Consider the following 18,493-nt stretch of genomic DNA (forward strand, 5'->3'; position numbering starts at 1 on the left):
ACTGGAATATGTTCCTTTCCAAATAAATTCTGTTAGTTAACCACAAACCGCTAGAGTTTTTACACTTACCCAGACCTCAACCATAACCTTTGTAATCTTAATTCACACACATGGATTTTGCCATTAGCCAATTTCATCATTTCAAGGACACTTAAAACTCCTTCAATGTAAATGGACTAATATGATTTCAGCCACAACTGTCCTCCCAACACAACTGAACTGTACAAACTGTACTGTCAGTTTAACCATTGCATGCAAAAGCCAGTTAAGCTCCCCTTATCCCTAAAATAAAACTAATAAAATAATACAGAAACTACAGCACATTGAAAGAGTTTGGTAATAACTGTGGTTTGGGAGTTGGAGGGGGGTGGTATCCATTGTAAAATACAGGGCCCTGGTGAAACAAAACCCTGATCTACTATTTTAATGATTCAGAGGTATACTGTACACAACAATTATCTCAATTAATCATGTAATAGGTCATGTGTAATAAACATGGTAGATTGACTACCAAACTAATTCCGTGACATGCATTTTTTTTAACCCGCTGCCAAAATTAGTCAAAAGGGGAAGGTTATGGAAAATTAGGAGAGGGGGCACTTCCTAAAGCGTGTAGACTTGGTTGCCTTGTTGATGGCTTTCATGAGCAAGCCAGAAAGGCACTTGTGGCGATTCTGGGAAGAGGAGTAGCAGCATTTCTGGGAGACAGTGTGGGAGGTGGGCATCGATGCAGGGCACTGCCTCTCTGCATGTGTCACAAGCTGATAACAAAGATTGAAAAAGCAAAATAAGGTTGCCGATTCTGTTTAAAGCAAAATGTTTTGCAACATAAGAAGATATATTTTCTTTTTTTTTCTGTCAGTTTTCTTTGAAGAATTTCTTTCCCCAAAAAAAACTTTTTGTAACACACCAGGATGTACTCATTGCGCTAAACAATACATTTTAGTTGTGAAAAGTTGCTCCAAACTGCAACCTAATTTGGTATAATAGAACTCTGTTTTGCAACTAAAACATTTGGTTTAGCAGAAAAAGGACACCTCTGTATTTCGATCAGCGTTGAATTTACCTTTTCTTGAATGCATGGAGTTCTCTGATCTGCAGGCAGAGAGCAGCACAGACTTACAAAGCTCTGGACTGGGAGAGGCACAGGGAACCTGAAAGAACAGATGGCAGATCAACTAGATCTTTGTTTTAATACATAATCAAATGTATTTCATTTCACTTTTAGAAAAACAAATTCCCCACACAGCTGTGTCCCAGGGTTAGTTATTAAGATGAGATGTGAGAGGAGCATTATAGACCAATGTGTTTTCAGATTTGTTGGCATGTTTTGCAGTCTTTGGAATTATGAATAATAGACTAGTGACTGGAATAAACATCCATATACACTTTGTTTAAGAAATATTTGTGCAATATGCACCTAAAAAATGTTATTATATTTAAACATTTGGGTAGAGCCACCTTTAATTATGCCTTTTTTTTGCATGTGAACTCCATAACATCCATAATGATTGTGATTATGGAAAATACTGTCTCAGATCTTACTGTTCTTAGTGGTCCTTTCAACTGTTTATAGATTTTTTTTATGTCCTTTATCTGATTATATGTCAACAAAAATCTTTTTTCCTTTCACCAGACAACATTTTGGTTTTACCCACAATGATGAATTCCAAAGGGATTATATAAATGAGAGATCTCATATTTATACCCCAGGGAAACAAGAAGTCATAGTGACGGAGACCAACTAAGCAAAGAATTTCAGATGCCAATTTGTTTGGTTTATTTTAATTATAATTTATGCATGTCAATACTTTTATACTTTGTTTTATTATTATTTTTTACTTCTCAATACATTTATTATTTTTAGAAAATATTGTGTTTAAATAAAAGTATAAGCCTCCCCCTTATGTTTGAGTACAAAGTACTGTTTGCATTGCTCAATTTCATACAGGGAGTTAATACTTCTTCAATTTACTGTATATTTAGTCTACAGGATGCATTTCAATTAGTTAACCCACGCTCCACAGAGTCTTCCACAACTTAATGGAAGGGGAAAGTGGACAGTGAGTATTTAGGAAACTGGTTAGTGCAGTTAAATCAAGATCTGGAATACCTCAGACTCGATAAAATCCATAACGGAGGGTGTAACTGGAGATTTTCTAAATAAAGAGCCACAATACTTGGAGACTTAAGGGAACACTTCTGAAGCAGACTCAACAGACCAGACCAGTGTAAATGGGTCCACATGTCCACTGGAGGTTCCTAATTTGCCAATGATTTAAATAGTAAAACCTTTTGTCATAAACTGTCATTATACAACCACTAGAAAGTTGACTTACACTGAAAAACAAAAGTAATATCATGCAATCAGAGACTTGACAGCCTGATTAGTTCAGCGTGACATGACTGGTTTCTGCAAAGGTCGCCATGACATCAACAACAAATCAGGGATTTCCACTGTAAAAGCACCTTCGGCATATATCTTTATACTGAACAGTAATTTGTAAATTATTCTCTAAAGCTATAATGAAAATAATATAATGGAATCTCTTCAAAATGATCGCTTTTGTATTAAGCTAGGTCCTGTTCTAAGACTTAGATGCTCAAAGATTTTTGCATTCTCCCCAAAGAACTTGTCCAATTCAGGTAACTATGACATTAAGTAAAAATTAGATGTCACAAGTTTGATTTACATTGTGTTTCTCCATTTTGTGAGACATCAAAGAGGGGATTTTGCATGCACATATAATATCCATAATGCTTGAATTCCATCAAAAATCCTTAGATGAAACAGCATAAAAATGACATACTGAAGAGCAAGAGGATTAATTAAACCTGACGCTGTCAGACTGAGGAGGAAAACAATAAATTACACCGGATGTTGTCAGACAGAACACTATCATCTTACTGAAACACGCTTACTTCTTCTTGATGATCTTATGTGTTTCACAGATGTGTCCAAGGGTAGGGGCCTGTGGCGCGTCAGAGGCAAAGTGGAGCTCTTGGTCATAGGCTGGGTGAGGGGCACGGGACGAGAAACAAGTGTACCTCTGCTCACTCTCTTCTGCACCACAGCAGGAGGAATTACGAACCGTGCCCTTCTGCTCGTCATCACAGAACCTGTCAAGCACCTCACGCCACTAAGAAGGTAGACATGCAACAGTGTGCCTCTTATCAACACCAATTCATATTCTAGCACGTTCTGCACTGTGAATGTTAGGGGAGAACCTTAATTTCTGCTCAGAATATAATAGATATTTCACCAGCCACAGACCATGCACACGCACCTTTCGATCAGCACAGGCTAGCACATCCTTCTGCCGCTCACAGCAGAGTTTGAAACCTCTCTCCAGCCGGTTCACTGCCTTTGATTGGCGGGCCAGCCACCCATAGCCAGTACGGGGCAGGCACTGGGGATTGTAGAGTGGGCGGCGATTGAGAAGGCTGCAGATTAATTCTATGTTCTGGGATGTGGGGCGTCCAGGGGGGAAGCTGATGTCAGAGTGTCTAAGAGCAGCTTGGGAGGGCTTCCTGGGATAGTTCCCTCTAACACCATGTGGACCAGGCTGGGACCTAAGGGGAAAAGACAACAAAGGCACAAAGATCATGCTATTGCCATCTGAACCTAAATAAAAAAAATACTCTAACTACGATTAACCTAGCGCCTCCTTAACGGGTGACATGCAGGGGAAGATTCAGACGTGTGCTACGATTTTGCTTTTAACACATTACTTGCTCACGCAGGAAGAAAAGTTGCTAGAGCGTAACGAGACATGGCAGACCTGTTTAACATCCCATTCTTGCTTAGCCAACTTGCCGAACCCCAGACACTGTCAGAATGCCGTGACCAGGATTTTTAATCCTGACCGCAATGACGCCGTTCTCTCCACATAGGCATCATCATGTCTGATGTGCCATGCATATCTTAATAATAATAAAATATATATTTATAATAATCTGTAGTAGTAAACATTCAATTTGACCCTAACTTTAATCCTACAACATATAGGAATAACCTGTTCTCTCCTTACGTGTGACAGGTATTGGGGTTAAAGGTGAACGCAGTTTCAGGGTTGGGGGAGGAGCCTGTCTCCTCAGTGAATGGCATATAGGTGGGGTTTGGGGCTTGCTTATGGAAACAGCTCAGTCTGTGCCGGCCCATTTTCATGCAGCATTCGGGTTGATGGATTTCAATAGAGGACTCAACTTCACAGTATGTGGAAAGGGACTGCTCCCACTGTAAGAGACAAACAAATCAAGGAACACATTAAAAATACAGATACAGGAAGTCCTATGAGGGGGACGACAGAGCTTTAGCTTTCATAGGCCTGACTGAAAAATCTCTGTCATTCTAGATAGCAACACAGCTATAGGGGTTGAGGCCAAGGCCGATTTGTTGTGTCTGGGCATTCTTTCTTCTCCAAGCATCTGCTGTCCTCAACACTACTGTGTTTGTGCACTTAAAAGACAGTTCAGTGAATATGTTAAGCATATCATTACCACTGCCAAGTCCCATAATTCTAGTGAACACATCAAAACAAAACTCAACACATGAGAATGAACAGGACACAATCTAATGTTACCATAGAAACACTCACCGCCTGTTTGACGCAGCACAACATCGCTTCCTGGAGCTGCTGGGTCCCATTCAAATGGCAACATGTGCTGTACCAGGACTCTACTTGATTGACAGCGTCATCTTGACGACTTAGGTAGCCAAAGTCGCTTTTTGGGAAGTAGTATATCGGGTACCTGGGACGAAGGTTGCTATAGGTACAGATGGCATGGAGGTTGTCAGGGGAGGGCTGGCCAGGGGGAAACAAGACACTAGGTTTGGTTCTCACAAAGGAGGGATGCCTAGCCATTGGCAAACCCTGAGGTGGAACGCCTAGGGAGTCCAGAGATACCTCCTTCTGGGTCGTGTCTGAATCAGCTAGGAACACACACACAAAAACATCTGTTAGTGTATGTCTATACACAGAATATAACACACATGCAATATTCCACTGGTTGTGATATAAAGTTTAAAATCACTTCCATCAGCAGTCACCTCTCCTAAAGAGCAGGTCATAGTCCAAAGTGACCGGTTTCTGCAAAATGTCAGGAAAATCTACACAGAGACAGGATACTCAGGGGATAGGTCTATACAGATACAGGTCTTACAGTAATAACAGACCATACAGTAAAACAATGTCCGACAGTTATAACATGCCATAGAGTAAATGTGTGAAATGTCAGATTGATACCATGTCATAAGGTTATAACATACTAAGCAGTCATAAAATGCCAAACAGTAAGAATGTGATGGATTAATAACATGCAATACCATTGTGGGAAGTGGAGCATCCAGTGCGGCAGCTGATGTCAGAGTGTCCAGGAGCAGCTTTGGGGGGTTTACTGGGATTGGTCTCTGTCAAACTACGGGGACTGGGCTGAGACCTGGGAGGAAAAGGCACCACAGGTACAGTAACTAGAAATTGCCATTTGAGGTGATATTATCATTCCTCTTATTATCCTTGTCCCTGGTTGACTTACTGAGTCAACTGGTTTGACCCCCGGCAATGTCGATATGGCCTGACCAAGATTTTAAATCCTGACAGCACTGAAGCAGCTGTACTGACCACATATGCAACATATCTGATGTGACATGCATATCTTCTGATTTCATTAAAGAAAACATAGTAAACATATGAAATATATATTAATTATAATCAGTAGTTGCCACTAGAAGCATAACCATTTCTAATTTGACCCTAATTTTAATTCTACAACATATAGGAATAACCTGTTCTCCTTACGTGTGACAGGTATTGGGGTTAAAGGTGAACACAGTTTCAGGTTTGGGGGAGGAGCCTGTCTCCTCTGTGAACGGCATGTAGGTGGGGTTTGGGGCTTGCTTATGGAAACAGCTCAGTCTGTCCCCCCCCGTTTTCTTGCAGCATTCGGGTTGACGGGTTTTGATAGAGGACTCAACTTCACAGTATGTGGAAAGGGACTGCTCCCACTGTAAGAGACAAACAAATCAAGGAACACATTAAAAATACAGATACAGGAAGTCCTATGAGGGGGATGACAGAGCTTTAGCTTTCATAGGCCTGACTGATAAATCTCTGTCATTCTAGATAGCAACACAGCTATAGGGGTTGAGGCCAAGGCCGATCTGTTGTGTCTGGGCATTCTTTCTTCTCCAAGCATCTGCTGTCGTCAACACTACTGTGTTTGTGCACTTAAAAGACAGTTCAGTGAATATGTTAAGCATATCATTACCACTGCCAAGTCCCATAATTCTAGTGAACACATCAAAACAAAACTCAACACATGAGAATGAACAGGACACAATCTAATGTTACCATAGAAACACTCACCGCCTGTTTGGCGCAGCACAACATCGCTTCCTGGAGCTGCTGGGTCCCATTCCCATGGCAGCATGTGCTGTACCAGGACTCTAACTGATTGACAGCGTCACCTTTACGACTAAAGTAGCTAAAGCCGCTGTCTGTGAAGTGGTACCTGGGACGATGGTTGCTATAGGTACAGATGGCATGGAGGTTGTCAGGGGAGGGCTGGCCAGGGGGAAACAAGACACTAGGTTGGGTGCTCACAAAGGAGCGAGGCCTAGCCATTTGCAAACCCTGAGGTGGAACGCCTAGGGAGTCCAGAGATACCTCCTTCTGGGTCGTGTCTGAATCAGCTGGGAACACACACACAGAAACATCTGTTAGTGTATGTCTATACACAGAATATAACACACATGCAATATTCCATTGGCTGTGATATCAAGTCTAAAAGTACTTCCATCAGCACTCACCTCTCTCAAAGAGCAGGTCATAGTCCACAGTGACCGGTTTCTGCAAAAAGCCAGGAAAATCTACACAGAGGATAGGCCCATACACATATAACATGTCATAAAGCTAAAACACCCTATATAGTAATACTGTGTCATAAGGTTACAACATGCCATACAGTAATATTATGCCATACAATAATATCATGTCCAATAATATTAATATGGCATACAGTTCTAATTATTGATGGCCAAACGAGATGGTCTCTCTCTCTCTCTCTCTCTCTCTCTCTCTCTCTCTCTCTCTCTCTCTCTCTCTCTCTCTCTCTCTCTCTCTCTCTATATATATATATATATATATATATATATATATATTCTTTGATGTGTACAAGGTGTTGTGCTAACTTGATTATCTCTATTTAGAATTTGGTAACATTTAGGTTTTTGATTACAATTAATCTAATTTTGTCAGTATTTAGTGTAAGCATTTTGGATGGAGGTTTAAATTTGTTTTTGTTACTGAAGGTGTAATGTTTGGATTTAATATACAATATTATACATGTATATACACACACACACACACACGTATAAACTAGGTTATTCTAATCCAGAATTCTGATTGGCTGATAACCATTGCAAATGAGAAAGTATCTCTGTTACGCATGCAGGCAGGGGCGTTTCTAGGCATAAGCAAACTACGGGTCAATTGGGCGTCACCCACCCTGTAACCGGTCAAAGACCTCTCTCTGTTCCATGTCAGGCTCATCTGTTGGAAGAGACACACAGACATAAACAGACAGACAGGCATTACATACACTCACACCACCTGTTTTACTAGTGAGAACTATTTTGAGATAACTGTTCATTTCCCTCGCCTTAAACCCAAGTCAGAAAAAGCTTTTTGTTAAAGAGTCGATGGGCCATACGTTCTCACTTCGGATGATTTTCCATGTTTTACAGTCAATACAGAAACACGCGCATGACTCACAATCTTAGTTTAAACACACTGCCTAGGATTACATTATCCTTCTTCCTGTTTACATTTTAGGAAATGTATGAAATCAGTAACCTACACGTAACAAGGTCTACTTTTTTCAAGTATGATTATTGTTTACTTTGTAGTGTCAGTTCACGTGGACTACTGCATTAGCCTACTAAATAAATAATCTATTTTCAGTTTGATAAAAAAAGCCTATGCTACGCACTTTTTAAAGCACAGAGACATACGAGGACAAAAATATGGACCGGGAAACATTAGAATTCAAATACCACCACCTAAAAATAATATAGAAATAGCCATGAATCTATCCATGTCATTTCAATCGAGTCACGGTTGAGTATGGTTAGAAGGACACAGGCACAGAGGATTCCAAAATGGCGAAAGGGTAATTTAATAAACTTACAATGTACAAAAAGAAAAGGGCACAAATGTCAGGAACAGGCAACAGATACAAACACAATGACCAACAAGAAACACTAGGGCAGGAGGAACTGAAATAGGGAGACAACGAAGGAGCAAACAAGGCACAGGTGGAAACAATAAGGACAAGGACAGGCTGTGTGTAAGAACACAAACAAAAACCAAACATAACGGCCTATATTCAAAAACAAAAAACAAACAGAACAGAACCTCACAGCCCTCAAAAATCATATGATATTGTTGATCAAAAAATGCAAGTATGTTTTGGGCTCTCTTTGTCATTCAAGCAGATCTACTTCAGAATATTTGGCACATGCGCATTTTGTGTGAAGGGGGAGAGAAAGAGAGCGACTGCGGCGGACCGGTTACAGGGCTTGTCATTGTTGGCATCTGGTGGTAGCTAATTCACTAAGGCAAGACTTGAATTGAAGGACGGCTATAAATATAAGAATATTTTTCAAAAAACGAAAAGGGATCATGAAGGCAAGGAAGTGCAAGCAAGGCTAGAGGAGGTGGAGGACGAGTTATCTCCTGTAGATGTAGCAAATGAGTCAGTCACATGCACCAACTGTGATATTGTGGAACATGGGCTAAGCATAGAAAGTGGGATGCCCTTTGCCTTTGCACTGTACAGTTGATAAGTCTTCAAGCCATACATTTTTTCCCTGAAGCATCTCTACAACTGATTTGGTAATTGAAACATGTATTCCACTCAGATGGATAGCTAGCTAGACAGCTACCAGGCTACCATACCATATATCACTTTCAATAACAAGCAGAAATGTCAAGAACAGGTCATTACATACTCTCATTGCCAGCAGCAAGGTAGGCTGCTTATAATTACTTATTATTATGATTATTACTTATGTTATTATATTACAATTCTATATAATTATCTATTGTTGTAGTTTTGGGTCCTCGGTCTCAAAAGGTGGCACTGCTCTAAGTTTTCTAGCTTTTAGAAAACTTGTCCGGTCTGTTATCCTATGTACTGCTATGTCTGTTATCCTATGTACTGCTATGTCTGTTATCCTATGTACTGCTATGTCTGTTATCCTATGTACTGCTGGCGGTAGTGGGACATACACAGCATGTGCTCAGGCAGTGGGCAGTGGGTGGAAGTAGAACACTGAAGGCCTGTACAGATCAATCATTTTATTGTTTTAGAATTTTGCTGAGAAAATTCCAATGGGGAACTGGCTAGTTACATGCTATCGCATTTGTATTTCTAATAGTATAATCAAAGTGTTATTTTCCCTGGAGCTGACATTTTTCATTTTAGGGGGGCAACATTGAGAGATCTTGCCTAGGGCGCCGGTTTGACCAGAAACGCCCCTGCATGCAGGTGCCTTGTATGTTTCTTTGTGATTTCCCCTCCTTCTGCCCTAAACACAGGTGTCCCTTATGTTCTTGTTTGTGGTCGTTGGTGGGTCCCACCTGGCAGTCATCAGTGCGTCTTCTGACTGCTGAGGTGGACCAATCAGTGGACATTCCTTCTGATTGCACCACCTGTTCCTTTTATCTCTTATCCAATCACATCACACATCCCCTGGTTTAAAAACCCATTCAGTTGTTTCTCCCCCAGACTCTTTTTGCTTTATGACACATGAGATTATATAGACTCAAACTCGTTGTAAATACATCTTTTTTTAATAGACAGACATTTTCTTTGTTTTTTCGTACATCACATAGTCTTAGAGCATTCATCTTATTTCGTCCTGTTTCATTTGTGTATGTATGTATTGCTGTGGGGAAAAAAATATTTTTTAGCAAGTTGCCCTTGGGCATACACAAACCGTAGGAAAACTTTGTCTAAAAACAGTAGTTAGAACTGAGCAGACCACCCACTGTGTTTTTTATAGTTAAATAGTGAGCTAAGCGGTTCTTGAGGCAGGCAAGATCAGTTAAGTTTTTTTTTGAGTATTTCAATCCTTGGGTCCAGCTCAGCCCCTTGTCCCCAAACCGTTTACCGTGTGTTTAGAGTAAACGTTTGGTATTTCACGGTAGCTTTGGTTGTCTGTGCCTTTTGTTCTCACTGTTCCTTTACACTATTACACTTTGCATGAGATGTATGTTACTGGTCTCTTTACCATCCACCCTAGGCTTCTACAGCCTGTCAACCTCAAATCACACTTTACTGCTTTAAGTGTATTGGCAAACAGTTCATAATAGGAATAAGGCATCTTGGGGGTTTGTGGTTTATTGCCAATATACCATGGCTAAGAGTATATTGGTCAGATACCACCTCATGCCTATATTGCCATGAGAACCCTGATAACTGTGACTCGGCTACAATGCACCAGTAGGACGCTCCTGCAGCACTGTTTTCAAAATAGTTTATATTGAGATGGGCTTTTTTGCCACGATGAGCACATCAACCATAACTGTTGATTAATCTAGGCTTTATCTTCAGCTTGTGTGTCTGGGAAGTTTATAGTAAGGCCAGTAGTCTATAACACAGTACTGCATATTAATATTCTCCTGTTTACAGAGTAGCCACTCATTTGGTCATTAGTGTGGTATTGAAAAATGGCTCATTGAATGTCTTCCATTATGTAAATGACAGAATATATTTAAAGCATGAAAAGCAAATCTTTAGGAAGAAATAGTGGAAATCCTAAAAATGCCAAGGCTAACACTCACTTCGACTTCCCAAGATTTCCTCCAAAGTCAGCGGCCTTTGGATCATAAGATCTGGGTCAAAGACCTCTCTCTGTTCCATGTCAGGCTCATCTGTTGGAAGAGACACACAGACATAGACAGGCAGGCATTACATACACTCACACAACCTGTTTTACTAGTGAGAACAATTTTGAGATAACATTTCCCTAGCCTTAAACCCAAGTCAGAAAAAGCTTTTTGTTAAAGAGTCGATGGGCCATACGTTCTCACTTCGGATGATTTTCCATGTTTTACAGTCAATACAGAAACACCCGCATGATTCACAACCTTAGTTTAAACACACTGCCTAGGATTACATTATCCTTCTTCCTGTTTACATTTTAGGAAATGTATGAAATCAGTCACCTACACGTAACAAGGTCTGAATCTTCTACTTTTTTCAAGTATGATTATTGTTTACTTCGTAGTGTCAGTTCACGTGGACTACTGCATTAGCCTACTAAATAAATAATCTATTTTCAGTTTGATAAAAAAAAAGCCTATGCTACGCACTTTTTAAAGCACAGAGTCATACGAGGACAAAAATATGGACCGGGAAACATTAGAATTCAAATACCTTCTGATGCCGCGGATGCACACACCAGTACAAATGCTACAGTCCAGGACCAAAACATTGCGACTGTTGATTTGACGAATTGATCCAATATGTTATCTTCTTTATGTTTGTCTGTTCCAAACTTTTCCGTAATTCATATATCTCCTAAAAATAATCAGAGGAAACGCGTCAGGTCCTGGAAACGACGGAACAACTGTAAGACGGCAAGTATTTTTCAAACTGTACTGGAACGAAACCGGGAAAGTGTGAGATCCATGAGATGGCGTAAATACATTTATAGTTGTTTCGTGACTGAAAAGGGGGATGAAAAGGAGGAGGGATAAAGTTTTCCTTAATGATTCATTCCATGCCCTGAAATCTGGGTCACTTAAACTGTGTTACCAGGGCCCGACAAGCTTCTTTTTTTTTTAGCTCAACAATATTTGGTTTGCCCGCCCCCAGCCTTGCGCTAAAAACTTCCTCTTGACAGTGGAGTTATTACATATCCTGTACACACTTTTGACAGGGGGCATAAAGTACATTAAAACAAATATCAATTCTAGATATTTTACAAATACTTGTAAGCCTCCATTAACCAACCCTGGACAGTATTGACACGGTTTTTGTTAGACCGTTTTGGAGAGCCAAGAGTTTTTTGGGTCGGTCCTCATCAGATAGTCTGAATAAAATTATACAATACCAGTCAAAAGTTTGGACAAAACTACCTAAATGGTATTTCTTTAGTTTTACTATTTTCACTATTGCTATTATATAGTAGTGAAGTCATCAACACTGTAAAATAACACAAATGGAATCAAAGTGTAAAACAGATCTAAATACATGTCATATTGTAGATTGTTCAAAGTAGTCACCCCTTGATAGCAGCTTTGGATTTTGGACAGCTTTGCATTCTCTTAACCAGCTTTATGAGTTATTCACCTCGAATGCATTTCAGTTAACAGGTGTGCCTTGTTAAATGTTAATATGTGGAATTTATTTTCTTCTTAATGCGTTTGAGACAATCATTTGTGTTGTGACAATGTAGGATTGATATACTGAAGACCATCATAATGTCTGAACTGTAGGTATAACTGTAGATCTTATACATATTAATGCAAGATCAGCTCAAATATGCAAAGAGAAATTACAGTCCATTTCTTTAAGTGCAATCGCAAAAGCCATCAAGCGCTATGATTATGATGAAACTGCCTCTCATGAGGACTGCCACTGAAAAGGAAGACTCAGAGTTACCTCTGCTGAAGAGGATTAGTTCATTAGAGTTACTAGCCTCTAATGAGTCAGCAATTAATTGCACCTCAGATTGCAGCCCAAATTAATGATTCACAGAGTTCAAGTAACAGACACATCTAAACATCAACTGTTCAGAGGAGAGGAGGTGATGGGGACATCCTGTTACGGGAATGCTGGGACAGGGAGACTGGTCAGGATTTAGAGAAGGATGAACAAAATACAGAGAGACCCTTGAAGAAAAGATGATAAAGAGCACACAGAACCTAAGACTGCGGCCAAAATGTATCTTTCAGCAACTCAACGATCTGGATCACACAGCCAAGACAGCACTGGAGTGTGTTCGGGACAATTCTGTGAATGTCTTTGAGTGGCCCTGATAAAGGTTGGACTTGAACCCAATTGAACATCTGTGGGCAGACATGAAGATCACAGTTTTCCTTCAAATCTGACAGAGGTTCAGAGGATGTACAGGAAGAATGGGAGAGACTGCCCAAATCCAGGTGTAGAAACTGGTAGCGGCATTCCTTAGAAGAATCATTACTGCCAAAGGCGCTTCTTTAAAGTACTGAATAAATCGTCTTAATACTTATGTATAAGAGATATTTCCAATACATTTCTCAGTGGCAGGAACTGGTGACCTTCAGCACTCACTGGACTGGTTCGTAGCCAATTGCAAAGCGGTTATACCGGTCAGTTTTCGTTCCTACCCTCACCTATGGTCATGAAGGCTGGGTGATGACCAAAAGAACTAGATCAAGCGGCTGAAATGGGTTTTCTCAGAAGGGTGGCTGGCTTCTCCATTAGAGATAGGGTGAGAAGCTCAGTCATCCCTGAGGAACTCGGAGTAGAGCCGCTGCTCTTTTGCATCGAAAGGAACCAGCTGAGGTGGTTCGGGCATCTGGTAAGGATGCCCCCAGGACGTCTCACTATGGTGGTGTTCCAGGCACGTCCAGCTGGGAGGAGACCTGGGGTAGGCCCAGGACTAGGTGGAGAGATTATATTTCGACACTGGCCTGGGAACGCCTCGGGATCCCCCAGTCAAAGCTGGCAAATGTGACTCGGGACAGGGACATTTGAGGTCCCTGCTGGAGTTGCTGTCCCATTTTAACAGGGGTGTGTAGACTTTTTATATCCACTGTATGTACACAATAATAGTCAGACCCTTTCACTTTGTGTTCTAGGCATAGGACATAGTTACATCTAAGCATGGAAAAGGGTCTGAATTATTTTGTACCAGTGATAATTCATTTATTTTATTTTATTGGCTTGTCTAAAAATGTGTTTTCACTTCGTCATTATGGTTCATTGTGTTTTGATGGCTGAAAATAGATTTAATCAATCATGTACAAAGTAGTAATCAATTAATTTAAATATTTTCAAAGTACAACTTGCTTAAGGCCAAAAGGTTGACACATCTTACATTTCGCTCAAACAGAAAGAACTTGCCATTACTTGCACACTTGGAGGAGAACGCACCTTTGGAGGTCAACACCCACAATGGAACTTGCAGTCGCCCAACATACCAGAAGGAGTTGCTTGAGCTTAACGAGACAAGACACCACCCTCTCCATACTGTAGTTGCACAACACATATAAGCCTGATAGAAGTAATGAGGGTCCCTGCTGGAGTTGCTGTCCCCGCGACCCGATACCGGATAAGCAGATGAAGATGAATGAAAGGAACTGGTCAGAATTGAGAGAAGCATGAACAGGTCAAAATACTCAGTATTATTTTGATTATACTGGACATTTCTTTACAGTAATTTCATAAATATAAAATATAATATAATTGGATATTTCATTTTTAATTGGCATTTTTTTATATATATAATATTGAACAGAATAATATATTGACATATTTTTCCATAGTGGGATGCAGTGCAGTCAGCAGTTCAAATACAAATAAACAACACCATCTCTGTCTTGCTACTCTGAATGCATTATTGAAACCAAACGTGCAGCAGGTCATTGAGACTAATGACTAATGCAATGTTTTATTATGTCACAGTGACAATGCTTAACAGCTATCATTAGGAGGAACCATGAGGATCAAGTCCCCTGTGCTCTCTGTGCCCTGTCTGTGATTGGCCACCATTAGCTTTGGTTAGCTGGCTAGAATGGAATACAGATAATCAAACACATTTTAGATAATACTGACTGATTGACATGCTGACTGATATAAGATGAAACCTACGCATCGGATCTGTTGACACAAACGATTATTGTGCCGTCAATCATTGGCAACATTGGGTGTGGTTGATAGTTTATAAGGATGTGTGGCTCTGACAAGTATTGATAAATTAACCCCCCCCCCCCCCCAAATGTTCAACTGATTGAGTACATCTGATTGAGGACAAGTGTAGTTCAGTGGAGTTGAAGCTATCAAGACATAACAAATACCAGGCTGGGAAGAGAAAAATATCTTTGGCTGGACACAGTTGCTAAGTTGTTGCTTGATTTCAGTGCTTAAATTGCAGTAGGAAATACGCTGGAACAGTGAATCCCTCCCTAAATCCTTATGTTTATCATTAAGTTGAATGTCAAACTAACCTTAGATAAGTGCTTAAGCACAACATAACCTAACTGGAATTCATCTTACCACTAAGTTAAACAAATAAATTAAGGCGATTTCAATTGAGCAATGTGCCTATAGAATTATCTTTTTAGGAGTGAGGTGACTATAAGCTATTTTGCAGTAAATCCCCAATAATACAGTTTAATACCAGGTAGACTTTTTGTGGTGTACTCTCTATGTATCAATTGTATTAACAAAGATATCCTGTGTTACCATGGTAAATATCCATAATACTACTACTACCATGGCCAGAGCAGCCTAACGGGGGGAATAACATCTGTCTGTAAAACTGTATTAAGCTCACACTGTATGTGATACTGTAAGGTTTTTATTTGTAATTTTTCCCCTCGAAGATTTCAATTCACATTATAGGTCACATTAAAAGTGGAAAAAGTTCTGACATGATTTATCTTTGTCTCATTCTTTTACATCACACAAACCTGGCATTTTAACAGGGGTGTGTAGACTTTTTATATCCACTGTATGTACACAATAATAGTCAGACCCTTTCACTTTGTGTTCTAGGCATAGGACATAGTTACATCTAAGCATGGAAAAGGGTCTGAATTATTTTGTACCAGTGATAATTCATTTATTTTATTTTATTGGCTTGTCTAAAAATGTGTTTTCGCTTTGTCATTATGGTTCATTGTGTGTAGATTGATGGCTGAAAATAGATTTAATCAATCATGTACAAAGTAGTAATCAATTAATTTAAATATTTTCAAAGTACAACTTGCTTAAGGCCAAAAGGTTGACACATCTTACATTTCGCTCTAACAGAAAGAACTTGCCATTACTTGCACACTTGGAGGAGAACGCACCTTTGGAGGTCAACACCCACAATGGAACTTGCAGTCGCCCAACATACCAGAAGGAGTTGCTTGAGCATGACGAGACAAGACACCACCCTCTCCATACTGTAGTTGCACAACACATATAAGCCTGATAGAAGTAATGATATCTGGACCTGGCTGGGGGCCTCTAGGCATCTCCATGCACCTGGGGGCCACAGTCAGGATCTGACCGCAGAGGTGCCTCTAGGCATCTCTGTGGTACTGTTTTCTGTTCTCCCCAATTAGAGACAGCTGCATCTCGTTGTCTCTAATTGGGGACCCAATTTAAGTTGCCCTGTTTGGCCTTTGGTTGTTGGTCATTGTTTGGGGTTTGCTTTGTGGTTTGCTTCTGTTCAGGTCACAGTGTGTACCGCGCCTTTGGTTTCTTTGTTAAATTTGGAACAAGAAACATTAAAGGATTTTCATTATCTCTGTGCCTCGTGTCCTGCCTACATTCAGCTGTGGCAAATTACAGCCAGAGCCTGGGAATCAGATTGTTCCAAAATCTAAAAATCCCATGTTGTGCTGAGACAATTGGTGCCACGAAGAGGCCCTTGGGCATAGTCTTTATCCAGTTACCAAGTGTACATGGTCTTTGTAGGCTAAATGTGTAATCTAGATCACACATACCCATCCTTGGGTAATAGGACCCCTGGGGAGACTTAGCTTATTTGCAGGGGTTATGTGAGGATTCTCTTCAGACCATAGGTATACTACTGGTGACATTCACAAGGGGGTAATTCAGTGATTCTCAGTGCAAGGGAATATTCAGAAGATGGTATAGTATCCAGAAAATATTGGGAACCAGTAATCTAGATATTCAAACATTCCTATGACCAGTGCATGCAAGCATTTCTGTTGGCTTTTCGTGACCAAACACTATACAAAAAACCAGGCAAGCCGAGTTCAGCTCGCCCACAATAAAGTGTTGATCATCGTTGCCTTCCCAAGATTCAAACCCAGTTCTCACAGGTGCAAGGCTGTCTCTTTAACCACTACACCACAGTGCTAAGCATTTGCTGGGTATAGTCTCTTGACATTATATAATTTTGTCACGCATTAACATATTTTGTTGGACACTATTAACCATTGTGTTGAACTGAGTATTGTTTCTTATTAAATTTACCTCAAACACAAATTGCATCTATGAAGTGTATGGGTTTTGCCACTAGCTGTTTTAACAGCTTATTAGCCATTCGTGAATTACATTGATCAATCAATCAAATGTATTTACAAAGCCCTTTATACATCAGCAGTTGTCACAAAGTGCTTTTACAAAACACCCAGCCTTAAACACCAAGGAGCAAACCACAGTAGTGTTGAATTTCAGTGGCTAGGAAAAACTCACAAAGAAGGCTGAAATACAGGAAAAAACCTAGAGAGGAACCAGGCTCAGATTGGTGACCATTACTCTTCTGGCTGTGCCGGGTGAACATATTAAGTGTAGAGTCCAAAGTCTATTTAGCAGAGTGGCAGCTGTAATCATCAGGTATCGTCTTGATCTGCAACATAACCGGGAAGACTTTGGACATGGACAGCAACAAGTCTTTCAAGCCTGGTACTTCGCAGGTGTGTGCCAAGACCTCATGTCCTCCTAAGTTTAAAACGGAAGGAGACAGAGAAAATGTTGAAAATGCATTCCTTAGAGCTACTAGTATTTATAGTGGAGAAGGAGAACTGACCCTACTCCCCCAGCACAATAATATAGCAGCATAAGACCTTGGGGCTGAGACAGGGGGGGCCCTATCCGGGGGAGGCCACGAACAGGGCGCACCAGGCAGGAAATCAATCCACCCACATTGCCAAGCATCAACCAAAGGGACACCCATCAACTGCAACCATCCTGAATGAGAGCAGAGTATTGCCAGCAGAGTACAGCCCAATTGCACAAGTGCGCAACAGAGAGACAACAACAAGCCAGTGACTCCAGCCCCAAATGGCATTGGAGGGAGGGCATCCCAGTGGCGATGAGAGCCCACCTGGCAAGACAGCAAGGGTGGACAGTATCAAGCCTTTCTGGTCACCCCCCCCCCCCCCCCCCCCGGGCCAGACTACACTTAATAATAGACCATGCTGTAGAGATGAGTTTTTAGTTCACACTTGAAAGTTTGAACTGAGTTTGCATTTCTAACCCTAATTGACAAATCATTCCACAGTAGTAGAGCTCTATAAGAGACTGCTTTGCCTCTGGCTGTTTGTTTCGAAATTATAGGTACAATTAAAAGGCCTGCATCTTATGATCTAAGGTTACATGTATGTATGAATGTATGGATCTTTTCAGCGAGGTAAGTAGGAGCAACTCCATGTATTGATTTATAGGTTAACAATAAAACCTTAAAATCAGCCTTAACCCTAACAAGCAGCCAGTGTAAAGAGGCTACTACTGGAGTAATGTGTTCACATTTTTAGTT

At 40.5% G+C, this 18,493-nt stretch overlaps 1 protein-coding gene across 2 annotated transcripts; it reads right to left on the reverse strand.

Annotated features, from left to right (window-relative positions):
- Window positions 1–503: 503 nt before the first annotated feature.
- ecm1b (extracellular matrix protein 1b) lies at window positions 504–11,803 on the reverse strand. Of its 2 annotated transcripts, XM_029115577.2 has the most exons (13): window positions 11,443–11,803; window positions 10,848–10,937; window positions 7,506–7,550; window positions 6,809–6,868; window positions 6,366–6,691; window positions 5,799–6,004; window positions 5,327–5,439; window positions 4,599–4,933; window positions 4,032–4,237; window positions 3,288–3,573; window positions 2,923–3,140; window positions 1,067–1,154; window positions 504–761 (listed from the first exon to the last, which is right to left on the reverse strand). In XM_029115577.2, the coding sequence occupies exons 1-13, from the start codon at window positions 11,498–11,500 to the stop codon at window positions 585–587; spliced, it is 2,208 nt and encodes a 735-aa protein (XP_028971410.2). In that variant the 5' UTR covers window positions 11,501–11,803; the 3' UTR covers window positions 504–584. The 2 variants fall into 2 exon arrangements, with proteins under 2 accessions (XP_028971410.2, XP_028971411.2); XM_029115578.2 differs by lacking the exon at window positions 7,506–7,550.
- Between the last annotated feature and the right edge of the window lie 6,690 nt (window positions 11,804–18,493).

The sequence above is a fragment of the Esox lucius genome, chromosome 20, assembly GCF_011004845.1.
Source record: "Esox lucius isolate fEsoLuc1 chromosome 20, fEsoLuc1.pri, whole genome shotgun sequence".
NCBI lineage: Eukaryota > Metazoa > Chordata > Actinopteri > Esociformes > Esocidae > Esox > Esox lucius.